The sequence below is a fragment of the Neofelis nebulosa genome, chromosome 16 (genome assembly GCF_028018385.1).
Source record: "Neofelis nebulosa isolate mNeoNeb1 chromosome 16, mNeoNeb1.pri, whole genome shotgun sequence".
Lineage (NCBI taxonomy): Eukaryota > Metazoa > Chordata > Mammalia > Carnivora > Felidae > Neofelis > Neofelis nebulosa.
In genome coordinates, this window is record NC_080797.1 from 34,360,682 (window position 1) to 34,377,820 (window position 17,139).

At 54.9% G+C, this 17,139-nt stretch overlaps 1 protein-coding gene across 7 annotated transcripts; it reads right to left on the reverse strand.

The window, feature by feature from the left end:
• Positions 1 to 317: 317 nt before the first annotated feature.
• On the reverse strand, positions 318 to 17,112 carry WNK4 (WNK lysine deficient protein kinase 4). 7 transcript variants are annotated; one of them, XM_058702627.1, is made up of 20 exons: positions 16,784 to 17,112; positions 15,493 to 16,530; positions 13,924 to 14,096; positions 12,712 to 12,932; positions 12,226 to 12,383; positions 11,665 to 11,753; positions 11,358 to 11,574; positions 8,910 to 9,174; positions 8,540 to 8,661; positions 8,253 to 8,311; positions 8,043 to 8,160; positions 7,653 to 7,769; positions 3,318 to 3,455; positions 2,691 to 2,745; positions 1,992 to 2,587; positions 1,852 to 1,912; positions 1,344 to 1,752; positions 1,061 to 1,260; positions 797 to 894; positions 318 to 650 (listed from the first exon to the last, which is right to left on the reverse strand). In XM_058702627.1, the coding sequence occupies exons 2-20, from the start codon at positions 16,105 to 16,107 to the stop codon at positions 510 to 512; spliced, it is 3,852 nt and encodes a 1,283-aa protein (XP_058558610.1). In that variant the 5' UTR covers positions 16,108 to 16,530; positions 16,784 to 17,112; the 3' UTR covers positions 318 to 509. The 7 variants fall into 7 exon arrangements, with proteins under 7 accessions (XP_058558610.1, XP_058558611.1, XP_058558609.1 ...); XM_058702628.1 differs by having other exon boundaries at positions 1,992 to 2,584; positions 15,493 to 17,112; XM_058702626.1 differs by having other exon boundaries at positions 15,493 to 17,112.
• Positions 17,113 to 17,139: the final 27 nt, after the last annotated feature.

Below are 17,139 nucleotides of genomic sequence, written 5' to 3' on the forward strand. Positions count from 1 at the left end.
ACCCCTACTCCAACTTTCCTGCCTTTACCCATTCTGAGAGGTGTAGATGAAAGATGAGGGAATTAAAATTCTTTTAATTTCCACTTGGACCTTGCTTTGTAGGCCTAAGGTGGAGTCTAGATGAGATCTTAGCTTGATCAAGTGCATCGTTGGTTGATCTTGCAGTTTCCTCATGAACTGCTGGCAGGAAGCCAGAAAGCTGGGCAGCTTCTAGCCTTGCTCCCATAGTGAGAAGAGTCCCTTCTAAGTTTTCCCCTGCCTTACCCCACAAGCCTTTACTCCCAGTTCTTAAGACACAACAGAGTCAGAATCACAGATTCCTAGTTTCCAGCATTTTAATTGACTGTTGCCAATTCTATGTGAGTACACCCCCTACACTTGTTCAGCTGGGAGTGTGCCCTCTAGAAGCATTAGGGCTTGAGTGGAATTGCTTAGTGGTTGACCTTTGGCTGGGGAGGTGGAGGAATGAGGATGGTAGGCTGCAGAATTGACACCTTCTACACAGTAAATCAGTCCCTGTGTTTGGCTCTTCCTCCTAATGGAGCAGCACTCTCCATGCCCCTTTGGCCTTCTACTTCCTCAGTACTGGGGTCTTCTTGCGGAGCTGTGTTGGTCAGCAGATTCTGAGAGCACGAACTCCATCGTGGGCCCTGGTATGGGAGAGACACGTGGCTTCTGTTCTGAATTCACTGGAGGGAAAAGAAAAAGCACTGACGAAACCTTCAGGATGGGAGAAGGGTGAAGCTGCAGCCAGTTACCATTCCCTGGGCTCGCCCTCCCTTGGGCCCGCCCTCACCATCCTGCCAACATCCCCGGCGAATGTCACCCCCTTGCTTGCCCGCTGCTCCTGGGAGCCGGTGCTGCTGCCACTCAGGGAGTTCCTTCGCATGATGCCTGGGTGCAGGATGGGGAGGGAGAGCACTGAGTGAAGGAAGGGGCCACGGGGAGAGGGGGGCTAATGCCCCCAAACCAAGGGGCAGACCCCCAGGGCCTGGAAGAAAGCCAGATCAGTAGGGAAGGGGACCTGGGAAAGAAGGGAGCCTGGCCACTGCGGTCTCACCAGGGCCCGGGGGCTCAGAGCGCTGCAGGCTGTTGCGGCGGGAGGTGGGGAAACTGCCCTTGGAGAGGCGGCGCTGGCGGCTGGACAGCATAGCAGCTGGGGCCACGATACCCGGCGGGGGCTGCTTCCCAAGCCGGCTGTACAAGTCCTCAATTTCCTTTTTCTGTAGTGTCTGTAATGCCTCCACCTCCGACAAGTGCCTGAGGAAGCACCAGGACCATGAGGGCTAGCCACATGCTTTGCTCTCCCAAGTCCACCTCTTATCCTTCCTCCCCAGACTCACTTCTGCCGAAGACTCTGAAGCTGAGCCCAGAATTCCTCATCCTCCCCGCTGCTCTCTGACTCCTCACTGCTCAGACACAGGCTGCTGTATGAGTAGTTCATCCACACTGGGCTGGGATGGCTCTGGGGTGGGGGGCTGCCCCCCCCTCGGGGTTCCTTCCCATCGTCCCCTTCCTCCTCAGCTCCAGCCACTAGGCCTTCAGCTGCACGGTCACTTTCGGCTAGAGCCTCCCTGGCCTCCGGCCCGCCTCCAGCACTATCCTCTGTGTCTGAGCTCTCCGAGGTCAGCTGAGGGGTTGGAGGCTTCAGGGAACTGGAGAGAGTTGGGAATGTTGGTTGCAGGGGTAGAGGCTCAGCTGGTTCCTTGGATGAAGTCACTTGGAAACGCCCCACAAGCTGTGGCTTTCCCTCTGTCGAGAGAGAAGGAAAGAGTCATGAAAGAAGGGAGAGAAACTGGCAGGGTATGAAGTGGAAGGTGGCAGGGGAAGGTCAGTGGTCAGAGGCCTCACCTTCAGAGATGGGCGCTAGTCTGGCTTCGCCCAGGAGTGGCCGAGCAGGATTTGGCGGGACCTGCAAAGTGTGGGTCCATGAGAAGGGAAATGGTCCAGAGTGGAGCTCCCCTAACCATCCCTCTTGGTTTCCTACTCACCTCACTCTCGGTCTCAGCTGTTGGGGGTGAAGGCCTATCCTGGCCACAAGGAGCAGGGGGAGGGGGCAGGGGCAAGCTAGGGAGGGGAGCGGGAGGGGCTGGAGGAGACTGGGACAGGAGCCCAGGTGAGGGAGACAGCAGGGACTGGGCCACGGTCATCACAGCCAGTGAGAAGGCACTAGCCAGAGAGAGGAGAGGGGCTGCTGTGGTGGAGGGAAGGAGGGAAGCAGAGGGGCAGTGGGGAAAGGAAGGAGGAGTAATGGTGACCTGAGAACAACTGGGAGAGAAGGCAGGTGGAGAAGGGAGAAGGCAACTCGGCAGAGACTGAGAGGCAGGGCCAGGGAACTGGGCAGCACTGGGGGAGAATGTCAGTGGGGAGCTGAGGGTCTGTGGAGAGAGATTTGAGGAGACTTGGGAGAATGGGACAGGACTGGGGCAACATGGGGGAGAAGTGATGGGGAAAATGGGACTTGGGGAGACAGGAGTTCCGGGGGAAAACAGGTTTCCAGGAGACAAGGGGGTTCCAGGAGAAGATGGCGAGGTGGAGAAGGCTGCCCAGCAACTCTGCTCCAGGGAGGTGCTGCTCTGGAGCTCTGCTGGCGAGAAAGGTGTGCTGAGTGCCCTGTCCCCCAATCCCTAAGCCCTTCCCAGGAGCAGCTGCAAAGGTTGTGATGAGTAGGGACAGAACGCAGTACATACCACGGGATGGGTCTGGGAGGGGGTCAGAGAGGGCAGGCAATGGTGCTGGCTCCACCTGAGGGAGAGGAAGGGGCCCATGGTCACAGTGGGGAAGAGCTGAGTCTTAGATGGCAGTTCAGCCAGGGCTTAATCTAGGGCCCATGAACTTCTTGGAGCCTAAAGAGGAGTTTCAAGGGACTCAAAAGTGCATGTGCTAAAATATTTACAGGTAGAGGGGTATGATGTCTGCAATTCACTCCCAAATGGTTCAGAAAAAAATAATATGTGCACATACATACAGAGACAGGAGAGAAGAAGAGAATGATAAAGCTAACATGACAAAACAGTAATAGTTGGCAAATCTGGGCAAAGAGTAGGAGTTCTTTGTACAATTCTTGCAACTTCTCTCTGTAAGTCTGAAATTCTACCAGAATAATAAGTTAAAAAGAAAAGTATGCATTGAACACATTTTTCTAGAACAAGGGCCCATGGCTTTCATCAGATACTCAAATGGGGTAAGAATCACTGTGTTAGGGTCACACAGATGAAGGAGTTAGAGTCACGGGGGCTGGTGTTGGCAGAGAGTAATGAAGTCTGGAGCAGAGAGTCTGTTCCCCCCCCCCCCAAAGATGATCTAAGAGGTCTGACCTGGGGGCCTAGGGGGTCCTCAGCAGCCTCCACAGGGCCAGTATCTCTCTTCAACAGGGTCTCCACTCGCTGGATGATCTCCTGAATGCGGCTCAGGAATCCGGCTCGCTCCGAGGGCAGAATGAACTCATTATACACCTGGCAAGGGTCAGCAGGAAGGGGACAGAAGGCTGTTATCTCGCTCATCTCTCTCCCCTGCACTGATCTTTAAAAACCAACCCTTCGGGGCGCCTGGGTGGCTCAGTCAGTTAAGCATCCGACTTTGGCTCAGGTCATGATCTCACAGTCTGTGAGTTCGAGCCCTGCATCTGGCTCTGTGCTCACAGCTTGGAGCCTGCTTCAGATTCTGTGTCTCCCTCTCTCTGACCCTCCCTCGTTCAGGCTCTGTATTTCTCTGTCTCAAAAATAAACATTAAAAAAAAGTTTTTAAAAACCAACCCTTTACCCCACTGCTCTGCCAACCACCCACCTAAAATAAGTATTCAGTAAGTATCTACTGTATGCCAGGCACCATGTGGTGCGAGGAGAAATACACCTTCGAGGACAGGAGCTAACATCCCTAGGATGCATCATGGCCCAGATGCTTTACATGTCTGAGCTCATCTAACACCAACAACAGCTCTCTCGGGTCTGTGTTAACAACCCCATTTTATTTTATTGATTTTTTTAAAAAAGATTTAATTTTAAGTAACCTCTACACCCAACATGGGGCCCGAACTCACAACCCCAAGATCAAGAGTTGCATGCTCTACTGACTGAGCCAGCTAGGTGCCCCAACAACCCCATTTTAGAGTTAAGATAACCAATGCTCAAAAAGGTTAAGTTGTCTGCCTAACATCACAGGATTTGCCCCCAGACTTGTCTAAAGCCGGAGCCTGAGTTCTCCCCATGGTTGCATCATATGCTTTTGGACATAACTCCTGCTCTCATAGGGCTCATAAACCATGCAGGCTTACTCACACACACACACACACACACACACACACACACTAAGTGAAAATAAGGCAATAAATGGTAAACATAACATTCAATTTCACAAACACTAGAGCACATACTATGTGCCAGGCATTGTTGTAGGTACGGGTACATTGTTCTAAGTGAGGAATGCAGAAAAGCATGTAACAAAGTCCTAGTCCCGAAGAAGTCCAAGATCTAGTAGAAGAGACACATATCTACACAACTCAAATTACTGCAAGTCAGTCCATGGTAGGAAAGGCACTGTGGTCAAGGTACAGATCAAATGCAATACCAGCAGAAAGGGAGAGGTGTCTAATGGGTACAATTTCAGATTTTCAAGATGAAGAGGTTCTGGAGATCTGTTTCACGACAAAGTGAATATACTTGACCCCACTGAACTGTATACTTAAAAATGGTTAACATGGTAAATTTTATGGTATGTATTTTCTGCCACAATTTTTTTTAAATGCCATTCCAAAGAGAGAGCAGGTCATGCCACCGAGGGGGAATATGGGAAGCTGGGATGGCCACACAGAGCTGAGCCTCAAAGCAACCCTTCATCGAGGACCTACCATGTACGGACACTTCTCGTATAATTTCATTTCTCATATGTGATCTCACTTCTCATAAATTACATATCATATCAGAACACCTTTGCCAAATGAGTACTATCGTTTTACTGATGAGCAACTGAGGTTCAGAGAGCTTAAGAAATTTGCCCCAATTCACCAAATCAGTAAATCACAGAGCTGAAATTTGAACTCGGGTCTTAAGTGAAAGCCCACTCTTTCCTGTTCCATGCTGTTCGTCGGGAAGAGAAGGGCAGAGAGAATGGCATGAATTAACAGCTGTGAGGTATGAGAGGACATAGGACATTCACAAAACAGTCAAGACCAGAGCAGAGCTGGGAGTGCTGGGAGTTTTAAAGGCCATGCTCCAGGGGTGCCTGGGTGGCTCAGTCAGTTAAGCATCCAACTTCGGCTCAGGTCATCATCTCCCAGTTCGTGAGTTCAAGCCCTGTGTCAGGCTCTGTGCTGACACATCAGAGCCTGGAGCCCGCTTCAGATTCTGTGTCCCTCTCTGGCTCTGCCCCTCCCCCACTCATGCTCTGTCTCTCTCTCTCAAGAATAAACATCAAAAGAAAAGAACTTAAAAAAAAAAAAAAAAAAGGCCATTCTCCAGAATTGGGACCTTACTCTGTAACCACAGGTAGCCATTAACAATGTAGGGGCAAGGGGGCACCTGGGTGGCTCAGTCAGTTAAGCATCCAACTTTTGGTTTTGACTCAGGTCATGAACTCAGGGTTTCATGAGTTCAAGCCCTGCATTGGATTCTGTGCTGGCAGCATGGAGCCTGCTTGGGATTTTCTCTCTCTCTCTCTCTCTCTCTCTCTCTCTCAAAATAAATAAGCTTTAAAAAAAATGTAGGGACAAACAGCAGGAAGAGCAGACCCAAGTCTGCTGTAGACGCGTGGAGGGTGACCCCTGTGGTCAGGGGGAGGGGTCCCTTTGGCTGTGTGGGATCTGAGTGTGCTTGAAAGCCTAGTAGAGAAGCCTTTCAAGGCAAGAGACCCCTGAGGAGATGGAGGCAGAAGCGGAAAGGCAGCCAGCCTCATCAGGGGACCATTCAGACACCAGTGTGGTCGGAGGAAAGATTCTTGAAGGGTCAAGTGGCTTGATGGAAGATGATGAGCCGGTGTGCTGAGTGATATTTTGTCTTTGTCCTGGATACAAGGTGAGTGACATGATGGAGGGGAAGCTTTAAAGAGAGTTCCCGAAGCCTGATGCTTCTCGCATTCCCCTCACTCCTTCACCACAGAGGCTGGCATCCATTTCCCCCACTCCAGGGAAGCTGGTTTCGCACAAAGACCTTCTCCTGACAAAAGTCAGTGTGGGCTCGCCTCAGGCTTTACCCCACATCACCTCCTTGAAACTGTCTTTTCCCTCAGGTTTCCCTAACATTTTCTGGGGCTCCTCCTACCTCTCAGGCTCCATCTCTGTGTCCTCTGATGACCTATTTCACCCATCCCAGAAATGGGGGTATCCACTGAGACCCACTCTCAGACCCTCTCTGCCTCTGGCTTCTCAAGCTCATCTCCCTTCACTCTCCCTTCCATGCTGACAACTCCTCGATCCACTTCTGCCTCCAGGCCTGCCTGACCATGTTGTGCTCCCAGGAAGGATCTTGCCTGCCTCTCTGTCATTCAAGCTCATCATGACCCCTAAGAACATCTACTTTCATTTTCCAACTTCTTCTCTCCTTTAACGGTCTACTCCCACTAGCTTCTCCACGCTCCAAGTTGCCCATGATATCCTCTCTCCCTAACTCCCTATCATTTCAACTCAGCAAATGTTTCCTGAGCATCTATTATTTGTATTGTATTACATCAATAAGTGTCTGGAAGGGTGCCAGGGTGGCTCAGTCAGTTAAGCATCCAACTCTTGATCTCAGCTCAGGTCATGATCTCACGTTCGTGGGATCGAGCCCCGCATTGGGTTCTGTGCTGACAGTGCGGAGCCCTCAAGGGATTCTCTCTCCTTCTCTCGCTGCCCTTCCCCTACTCATGCTCGTTCTCTCTCTCAAAAAAAATAAATAAACTTAAATAAATAGAATAAAAAACTGGATTACAGAGTAACTTATTTTCCTGAAACAACCCTCAGATGCTCCCCTTTTCTTCTTTTCTTCCCCCATAATCCATCTTCTCCTTGGACCATTTGTGGCTTCTTGTATCCATCTGCCAACTGGATTCCCTACCCCCGACCCTCTCCCACTTCCCATGGCAGAATGGTCTTCTTAAAGCCTATTCTCACCATGTTACACTCCATCTAACTCTTAAGACTGTCTATAATCTGAGCCTACTCCACATGCCCAACCTCACTTCCACAAGTCTCCTAGAGGAACTCTTAGTTCTAGTGACAGTGGTCTCCTCATGAAGCCCCCCTCCCCCACCCCATATTCCAAGTCACTCCCTGCTTTCCTGCCTGTCCTGATGCTGTACTTCCTCTAGACCTGCCCTTTTCAGTCTTCACTGCTGTTCTTAACCATCTGTCACGACTTCGAATAAGTTCTACTTCTTCTCCCTGTTGCCCCCAGACCACCCTTTACTCATGGCCACAGTATCATGTGTCTAACGTGTACCTCACCACAGCATCTGTGTGTACCCTATGTTAGTCTGAAATTGCTCTAGCTGAGGATCCAAACCTCACTGAATAAATAAAAATTGCCCTCAGAACAAGAGCAGATGTCTTCAGTGTCATCATGCTTTAAAAACCCTTGCTGTTGGGTGGGAGGAAGGGATAGTTCAGTACCAGGGGACATCCGGAGGGAGACTCTTATCCTAGACCCAAAGACTCTGTCCTCCTCTCCCTCCCCCCTCACCATGGCAGCCGCAATCTCTTCCGGGCTGTCGCCATCCAGATCAAATCGGAAGGTCACCATCTTGCTGTTGTGCGTCTGTAGCTGGCACTCAACCACTCTGTCATTCTGGTCTGAGACCTTCAGATTCAAAGTCAGCAGAGGAGAGGAGGTCAAGCCCTCTGTCCTCATCACGTGCCCCCACCCCACTCCAACCAAGTGACAGTGGCCAGATTGGAACTGGACAGAAGCAGACTCTGCCCCCAAAGTCTGATATTAGAAACCAGACTGGCTGCCTCTATGGTACCAGTCACACACTGTTCTCCCCTTTTTTGGCTGACCTCCCTCACCCGCCCCTGACAGTTCCCTCCTGGTCCCGTAGGTTACTCCCCATCTCCTATGCCCCTTCCTTACACTAGTGACCCGAAGCCGGGATCGGGGTCTACGCCGGAGATTTCTCCCTGGGGGTCTCCTCATGCGTCCCATCCCTTCTCCCACATCACTAAGACCTGATGCTGCATCTGAGGCATAGCTAGAAAAGAAAAAGGACGTAGGAGTGTCAGAATGGACACTGGGACCCGCCATATGTCTCACCCTTGCCCCCCAACCCCTACCAGAACCTACCTGTCTCCTGGGGAAAAGTCACTGCCAGGGCCAGAACGTGGAATGGACAGGGCAAAAGCCTGAAATGGGAAATAGGTTCACGAGGTCAGAGGAAGACAATTGTGGGGGGTTCAGGGAGATGGTGTCAAGGATGCTGGGGGTACTAGGCAGAGGGAATTAAGGAAGATGAGGACAGAGTGGTGGATTTCCAGGGACATGGGGCTAGGTCATGGGGTTGGGTTTTACAAGGAGAAAGATAGGTCACAGGCTTGGAATGTCTGGGAGCCCCCCACGTGACCCCCTCTCACCGAGGGCAGGCAGAGATGGGACTCAGCGGGGCTGGATGGCACCCCCCCAGGGGGCTGAAAGGCAGGGTCTGAGGCATCCAGGAAGCCAGAGGAGCTGAGGTAGCCATCAGTCTCGCAATCCGCTGGTGGGGGAGGGAGGGGATCAAAAAAGGGGAAATAAAGGGTGGCAGAGCAGGGCGGGGGGGCTGCCTGAGCAAGAAGGGGCCTGGAGCTGTGGGAGTTCTTTCCCAGAAGGAGCTTCGTGGCTAGTTGTGGAAGGCAGGGTAAGTGACAGTGCTGCTGGATTGGACTTCTGGGTGGGGCGGGGGCAGAGGCCAAGGGTTCTGGGACCTAGGTCACATCCCATATCCCAAGGTCAGGGGTGGCTTACAGGTGGTAGATGAGTAGCTGGCATGGCGGAAGAGGAAAGACTGGTGCTGGTCTGCCTCTGGCTCCTCAGGCTCAGGGGGGAAGACACTGGGGGGACCAGGAGTCTTGGGGACAGCTGCTGGTGGGGGTCCTGGTGCAGGGGGGAGGGCTTCCAACTCCCTAGCTTTGCGCAGCTTCTCACGCTTCCGCTGGATGGCAGCAACTCGTTCACGTACTGCGCGGGCCACTGGCTGGTAGTCAGCTTCACAGACTAGACCCAGGGCCACCTGGAGTTAAGAGGGCGAGGAGCACGGTTTGAGGTGAGGACTCCACTCAAAGACCCATCAGGACACCTTCTTGAGGCCTCGGGATATTTCTCCTGGAGAAAGGACACTAATATTTATTGATCATGCACTGTGTCCATTAACTGGCAACTCTTTACATTATCATCGTTAAATCCTCCCAACGACCTTCTGAAGTGGGCTTAGCCCTGTTTTAGAAATAAGTAAAGCCGTGACTAGTTCATGGTTATCTAGTAAATCAACTGCTCTCAGGGGTAAGGGGGAACATTTGGCAATATTTGGAGACACCTGTAGTTGTCACACCTCAGTCCTACTGGCATCTAGTGAGTGGAAGACAGGAATTCTTCTCAACATCCTACAATACACAGGACAGTCTCCCAACTAAAGGTATCAATAGTGTGTCATCATCAAGAATCCCCTGTTTGGGGCACGTGGGTGGGCTCAGCTGGTTGAGCAGCTGACTCTTGATTTCAGTTCAGATCATGATCTCAGGGTCATGGGATCAAGCCTAACATGCTGAAGATTCTCTCTCTCCTCCTCTCTCTTTGCCCCTTTCCTTCTGTTCCCTCTCTCTCTCTCTCTCTCAAATAAAAAGTGGGGGGGGGCACCTAGGTGGCTCAGTCAGTTAAGCATCTGACTCTTGATTTCAGCTCAGGTAACGATCTCATGGTTCATGAGTTCAAGCCCCCATGTCAGGCTCTGCGCTGACAGTGTGGAACCTGCTTGGGATTGTCTCTCTCCCTCGCTCTCTGCCCCTCCCCAGCTTGTGTGCCAACATATATGCATTCTTTCTCCCTCTCTCTCTCAAAAATAAATACATAAATAAACATTAAAAAAAAAAAAAAAAAGAAAAGAATCCCTGTACATAATGGATCAAGATTTGATCCTAGGTCAGGTTTGAGCTGTGCTAAGGACACCTGTTCTGCTACATTTAAAAACACATTCTCAGGTTCCCTATCCAGACCTACCATAGAGGATCCCCAGACTTTCAACTGCCATTCTTCTATCAAGAACCTCATACTCTCTCCCCTTCTCAGGCCTTCCTAAACAGTCCTGCATCTTCTCTCTCCCATGTATGCCTCTCCTGCGCTGGCAGCTTCTGTTCATCAACTCCTTATTCATCTCCAACTTTGCAGCACATGTAAGGGAGGTGGGGCAGGGTGATCTGACTTAAGATCTGAACAGCCTGAGTTTAAATCCAGCTCTGCCACTTACTTGCTCAGGACCTCGGACAAGATATTCAACCTCTCTGAACCTTCCATTTCCTCATCAATACATCAGGATAAAATCACTCCCGGCAGGGTTGGTAACAACAATCGAATGCATGTGAAAGTGCTCTAAGCCATGTACAAATGTGGGATTATTAATGAGCTCCAACCATGTGCCGAGCACTGTCAGAGACAGAAAAATCAATAGAACACAGTCTCTGCCCTCAAGGAATTTATAGTCCAGTGGAGGAGAGAGACAGGAGTGTATCCTGGTATAAAACAGGACCAATGGTGGTGGGTCCTGTAATGGAGGACCTGCTGAACTGGAACGAAGCATTTAATTTTGACCCTAGAGGGGACAGGTTTCCTGAAATTCCTGGTTCTGAGCACGGAGGAAGAAAGAGGGGAGAAGAAAAAAAAAAAGGGGGCGCCTGGGTGGCGCAGTCCGTTAAGCGTCCGACTTCAGCCAGGTCACGATCTCGCGGTCCGTGAGTTCGAGCCCCGCGTCAGGCTCTGGGCTGACGGCTCAGAGCCTGGAGCCTGTTTCCGATTCTGTGTCTCCCTCTCTCTCTGCCCCTCCCCCGTTCATGCTCTGTCTCTCTCTGTCCCAAAAATAAATAAAAAACGTTGAAAAACAAAAACAAAAACAAAAAACCAAGGCGGGGGGTGGAAAAGAGAAAAATAAATAAATTGGAGAGAAGAGCATTCCAGGGAAATCAGAGCAGCAGCAAGCAGAGCAAGGCAGGCTGGAGGACCCAGGGCTTGCTCTGGAAAAGGAAATGTGCAGTGAGCCCGCACTTGGGGCGTGCGTGTGTTCAGGCGCGCGGGCCAGGGGGACACTTACCAGACGCTCTGAGAGGGGCAGGTTGGGTGCCCCTCCCACCACCCTGGCGCCCCACCCGCATGGCACTGACCGGCCGCGCACAAGCCCAGCCGCAGGGCAGTCTGTCCTCTGCTCACCATCTCCTGCGCCACCTCCTCTGCCGCGTCCCGGCCCAGTTGGAACAGGAACTCTATGGCCTGGTTGTCCCGCGGGCGCCCCCCGCGCCGCGCGTCCTCCATGCGCAGCCAGAGCTTGAGGCCGGGCTTCTCGCCGTCGTCCTCCTCCGCCAGCTCCACGTGCACGCCGCGCTCCTCGCGGAAGAAGGCGTGAGCCAGGAGGTCCTGGATGGTGAATCTGGGGGGAGTGCTGCGGTGAGCGGAGCCTTGCCGCCGTCCCCCCACCCCTGCCCCTGAATCCACCCCCATCCTGCCCCCTCCACCCCACCTCTCGTTCTTATCTGTGCGGATGCAGCCTTCAATGATCTCCTTCACCTCGGGCATCTTCACCTTATAGAAGCTGTTCGGCTTTGTGCCCTAGAGGAAAGGGGACGCATGAGGCCTCCAGGCCTCTGCGCCCCAGCTCTCTGCTTGCCCCTCACCCCGTCTGGGGCAGCAGGGCATGCAATCGCAAAGGCACCGCGACAGCTACTGGACGGTTTGATTTCAAATCCCAGCCCAAGTATCGACAGTATGACCTTGAACAAGTCTCCCAGTGTGCCAGTTTTCCCATTTGTAAAGCGCAGGGCAGGACAAGACGCCCTGCTCACGCTGCGGGTGAAAGATCAGATGTGAAATCGTTTGCAAACTCTAGAGAGTGCTACACACATCATTATTCTAAACAGCTAGTAAGGGGATAGGGCGTGTGTGCATCCAATATCCTTCAGTGTTTACCAGAGCATCTTTGCGTCTAGCCTGCTTTCTTTAAGGGAAAGGGCATTGACGCGGGCTGGTAAGGGTCGGAAAATGGGAGGAGATCTGGAATTGTCCCCTCCCCGCCCCCTCTCACCGAAGTGACTTTGCGGTAGATTTGCGCGGCATTCTGGCACTCGGAGTAAGGGTACTCTGAGGTAGCCATCTCCAGCATGCACATGCCAAACGCGTACACGTCCACCGCCTCATCGTACTTTTCCTCGTACATCTCCGGGGCCATGAACTCCGGGGTCCCTGTAGGATCCACAGCAGGCATTAGGCTGCAGAGCCTCCCTCTGGCTTCCTCCTTCCTCTTGGGCGTACCACAGGCCAGGTGGGAGGGAGGGGGGAGGACGGAGAGGGTGAGCAACCTCACGAGTTCTGGAGTGCTAGTAACGGACCCTTCCCCACCGTGTGTGTGGGAGGGGTGCGGGGCATAGAGGATGCCATAAGTCTCCCCACTTTCCCCATGCTCTTGTAACTCCGTGCAACTCCAAGGACCCAGCTGGGGAGACTGGGCCCCCAGGGTCTCTTCTAACCCGGGGGGAGGTAGGAATAGCAAGGACCTCCTGGAGGAACGCACCTATCACGCTCTTGGCAAAGGAGGCGCGCTTGAGCGTGGCCAGGCCCAGGTCCCCGATCTTGACCGACCCTGAAGGGCCAGTGATAAAGACGTTGTCGCACTTGAGATCCCGGTGCAGAATGGGGGGTACCCGGGTGTGTAGGAAATGAAGCCCCCGAAGGATCTGGCGGCTCCAGCGCTGAAGAACTCTCGGCTTCATCTCACGGAACCGCCTCAGGTATCTGGGGGAGGGGCGCAGAGCCAGGGTCGGGGTGGAGACACCGCGGGGGGGGGGGGGAGGGGGGGAGGAGACCCCCACTGGGAAGTTACCCTAGTTCCACCGGCACCGCCAGGTACACATTTTCTCTCAGCATTATTCTAGCTCAGTACGCGGTGCGCCCCACAGAGAAACTGAGTCGGGGGTGTGGTAGTAGACCCGAGATTACAAAATGGGTCAGGCATAAATTCACAGATAAGGCTGCGCCAAGGGGCTGTGGGGGTGCCGGAAGGGATGACTAACTGCCTTGGGCGTGGGGGAGGGCTTCGGAAAGGAAATAACTTTTATGTTGCATCTTGAAGGATGAGTAGGGGTTCAAGGGTGAAAAGGGGAAGGGATGGAGACTTTCCAGGCCGAGGGGACACTGTGCTCCAAGGCACGCAGGCGGTGATAGGGCAGGGTGGGAGGAGGTGCTGGGAATTCAGTTTTTGTAGAATTTAGGCTCAAGAGGAGGCTAAATCCTAAGGACTTTGTGAGTAGGTTAGGGAGTGTGGACTTTTTCCTGAGGGTGGTGGGAAACCTTTAAGGGGTTTTAAGGAATGGAGAGAGGCTGACCAGACTGCGGGAGGACAGGACTGCTCCAAAAGGTGAGGGCAGAGTGGGGGAAGGCCCGTTAGGGGGCTGCTGCAGGGCTCCAGACCACTGAGGTGGCAGCGCATGGAACAGGGAAAGCAGAGTGGGGCATTTTAAGAAGGGCCTTGGAGACAGACTGGTGGAGAAGGTGGATGTACAGAGCGGAGACAAAGGAGGCATCTGGGGAGACGCCCAAGTTTCAGCTGGAGTGCTGGGTAGACACTGCCACTCACCAAGGCAGGGATGCAGTAGGGGTGGGTGAGCGCCTGATTTTGGACCTAAATCTGGAGTTTGGGGAGCCTGGGAGAAGTTCCAGAAGGAGTGGGGACCTCCCACCACCAGTTCACCCACCAACCAACACTACCACCAGGCGCAGAGCTCACGTCTTGAGCGTGCCGGAGGTCATGAGTTCGGTGACCAGTACGATGCAAACCTGGCCCTTCAGCACCGACTTCCACGAATCGTAGAAGCGGACGATGTTGGGATGTTGCAGCCCCTTGAGCATCTCCACTTCCTCAGAGAATCGCTGCCGCTCCGTTCGAGAGAGTTTCCGAGTCTGTGGGGGTAGGGGATGGGTGGGAGTCAAGATCACATCAGGCCCAGGACCCCCCCAGAAACGAGGAAGGGCCTAGGTCGCGAATGGGGCTAGGTCATCGCTCGCCCAAGGAGCTGTATACCCCGAATTCTCGGTCCGCCCCCTCCGGCTGCTGCAAAGACACGCCCATCCTGGGCTTGGGGCCGCCCCTGGACCCCCCGCTGGACACAAGGGCCTTTATGCAGCCCCGTCCAGGAGCCCTGAGCTCAATAGCGCCTTTGTGGCCTCCCTGGCCAGCCGTGGGGCGGGAGGGGACGCCCCAGGGGCTGGCAGCGGGCAGGCAGCAGGCGGGCAGCAGGCTGACAGCGGGCAGAGAATTGGGGCCCTCAACGGGGTTGGCCCCAGAAACTGGGAACTGCTAGACCCAGACAGGAGGCCGGAGGGCTGCAGAGGGAGTTACAGAGAGAGAAAGATCCAGGACCAGGAGACCGCCCCCTGCCCCTGGCCGTCCCGCCCCCCTCTCATATCCCTCGCCACCCGTCCCCCCACCCCACTGGTTTGGCTGCCTCTCCTTGCCTGGCCTACAGCCTAGGGCGCGCCACTGGCAGGCGCAAGGGGCGAGCCCAGTGCCAGGGCTGGAGGGGAGGACCCTTACCCAGGCTCTGCCCAAAGCTGCTGCTGGCCCAGATTTAACTGGGTTCTTCCCTCCATGAGAAGAAATCCTTCACACCAACATCCCCCTAAAGCCCATTGGGTTCAGTGCCTTTGGGTCTGGGAAGGGAGAGCCCAGGTAGACAGTGGGATGAGGAGAAGGACTGGATTCAGGCCAGGGCTGGAGCTCTCTGTCTCCCCCTCCCCCAGTTGTGGAGAAGTCTAGAAGTCTGACTGTTCCAGAAGGGGCCTGGGAGGGCCCCATCCTGCTACCACCACTCTAAATCTTTTGGAAATGGAGAGGACCCTGCCCCAGCTTCTAGCTTCCATCATCCCAGCCTCCTAATCTGCAAAGATCCGGGGTGAAGGAGGAGGACCAGGGTCACACTGAGGGTTTCAGTACTAAGGGGAACGGGAAAGGAAAAGATTGTTACTACTGAGGGAAATTGGTCTCCCTCAGATCCAAACTGGCTCCCTCCCCGATTTAGCATCCTATCTTCCACCTCTCAGGGTTGAGTACAGAGACTTCAAAGTTAAAATGTCCACAACCCATAGGGGAGCTTCCATGTACCCCCTGCCTCAGTTTTTCCTTCTGCAGCCCAGAATCAGTCAGATCCATTAATCATCAGAGCAAGGTGGGGCAGGAGTGTCCAGACATTTGACTGGAAAAATAGATCTCTCCCTTGCTGCTGTCCCCTAGGTTTCTCATCCCCAGACCTCCAAAGGGTCCCATCCCAGGTGCCACAGAGGGGGTGCCCAGCCGCACCTGCAGCTCACACCAGGCCACCTCCACCGTGGTGTCGGTGTCCAGCCCTCGATACACCGTCTTGAACGAGCCACGTCCAATCTCGATGTCAAACTTGAGGTATCGGCCGTCCGGGGACGTTGCCACTGCCTGGGTCTCCGTGTCTTCCTTTTCCTCCTGCTCCCTCTGCCGCTCCCGAGCCGCGGCTTCGGGGACCCTCGGCGGTTCCCGGGACCCCGGGCCTCCTGCCGAGACTGCTAGCTCTGGACGCGCTGAGTCTGCAGCCTTCGCGGGGGCTCCCCCGGTCCACGTGCCCTCGGGGGGTTCTGGGCAGCTAGGCGGTGGGCTTTTCGCGGGGCCGGGTTCAGCGGAGTCCGGAGGCTCAGGGGGCTCCGGAGCGGGTGAGGCTGGCTGGGACCAAGAGCTCAGCAGCCCCAAGTCGACTGAGCTGCGGCGGCTGAGACGGGAAGAGCGCGGCCGGGTCTCAGCCTTCCCGGAGAAGCGGCGCGCCCGGCGAGGAGGGGGCCCGAGGCGGGGCGGCCCCGCGGCAGCGAGAGGCGGCGGGGGCCGCAGGGCCAGGTCGGCCTCCGCCTGGGACATGGGGACCGCAGTCTCGGAGGCCGGGGGTGCCAGCATGAGGAAGGGCCGGCGCCGCAGGGCAGCAAGCCGGGCGGCTGGAGAGGAGGCGGTCTGACAGGCGGACTGGCTGGGTGCGCAGCGCTCGGGCTGAGCTACAGGGGCCCCAGTCCGGGCTCGACCGTCCTGCAGCCCCGCCCCTAGCCCCGCCCTCACCCCCCCAGGGCGGCCCCCTCGGAGCGGCCAGCCGCGCGGAATCGGGTGCGCAGCCCCTCACCTCGGCCGCCCCGCCCCCGGCCGCAGGCCCTCCTCTCCCTCGCCTCCCAGTGCACCGCCCGGAGGCTCATTCCGAAGTCGACCGGGTGCGAGGCGGCCGCGTGTCCTCCCGCACTAAGAGTGAGCAAACCTGTCGGGGGGCGGGGGTAGCCGGGGGAGGCACGATGCTGGGGTTGGGAGAGGAAACGTGACGGCGGCCCTCCGGCCCTAGAAGCGTGGGGGGAGAGAGGGGTGGTTAAGGGAAGGTTACCACCCGCCTGCAAGCCCCAGATAAGGTAGCGCCACCCCCTCCTGTTCGTCCGGAGTAGCCCCAGGCCGACAATACAGAGGTCAATGGAAAGGTCTGGTTTTCTCCCAAGCCGCTGACCCTCTAGGCTGCACAGGGATGGGTGTGTGCACCCCAGGACAAGTCCCTCCCCCAAGCCAAGGACCCGGTCACCCATCCCCTCCGCCTTCCTACCTTGGCCGCAGCCTAGCCCTGGCCACAGTAGCTGTTTTTGCTCTGTGGGCTCTCCTTCCTCCTCCTTCTGTTTGCCCAAGTTCCCAATAAACCAAAGTCCATATCCGGTTTACACCCCTTCAGCTCCCCTTGGCCTCAACTACCCAACCCCGGACCAGTGGGATGGAGGGAGGGGCTTCAGAGCAGTTCAGGACTTTCATGGGGGAGAAGGGGAAGCCATGAAGTTATTCCAATTCAGAAAGCAGTTTGTCCCTAAGCTGTGTTCCATCAGCACTCCCCCACACAGCCCACCCAGCAGATGTAAAACCACAGGCCCCCTGGAGCCTGCCAGCACGGGGGCACCTTTTCATTTACAA

What these genes read in the sequence shown, in the direction of transcription:
- WNK4 (XM_058702627.1), bottom strand. Translation starts at nt 16,107, where the DNA reads ATGCTGGCACCCCCGGCCTCCGAGACTGCGGTCCCCATGTCCCAGGCG. An exon ending in AGGACCCCCTAGGCCCCCAG is followed by an intron (nt 2,746 to 3,317) that starts GTCAGACCTCTT and finishes CCTCTCCCTCAG; the next exon opens with GTGGAGCCAGCACCATTGCC. An exon ending in CCGGGGATGTTGGCAGGATG is followed by an intron (nt 651 to 796) that starts GTGAGGGCGGGC and finishes CTCCCATACCAG; the next exon opens with GGCCCACGATGGAGTTCGTG.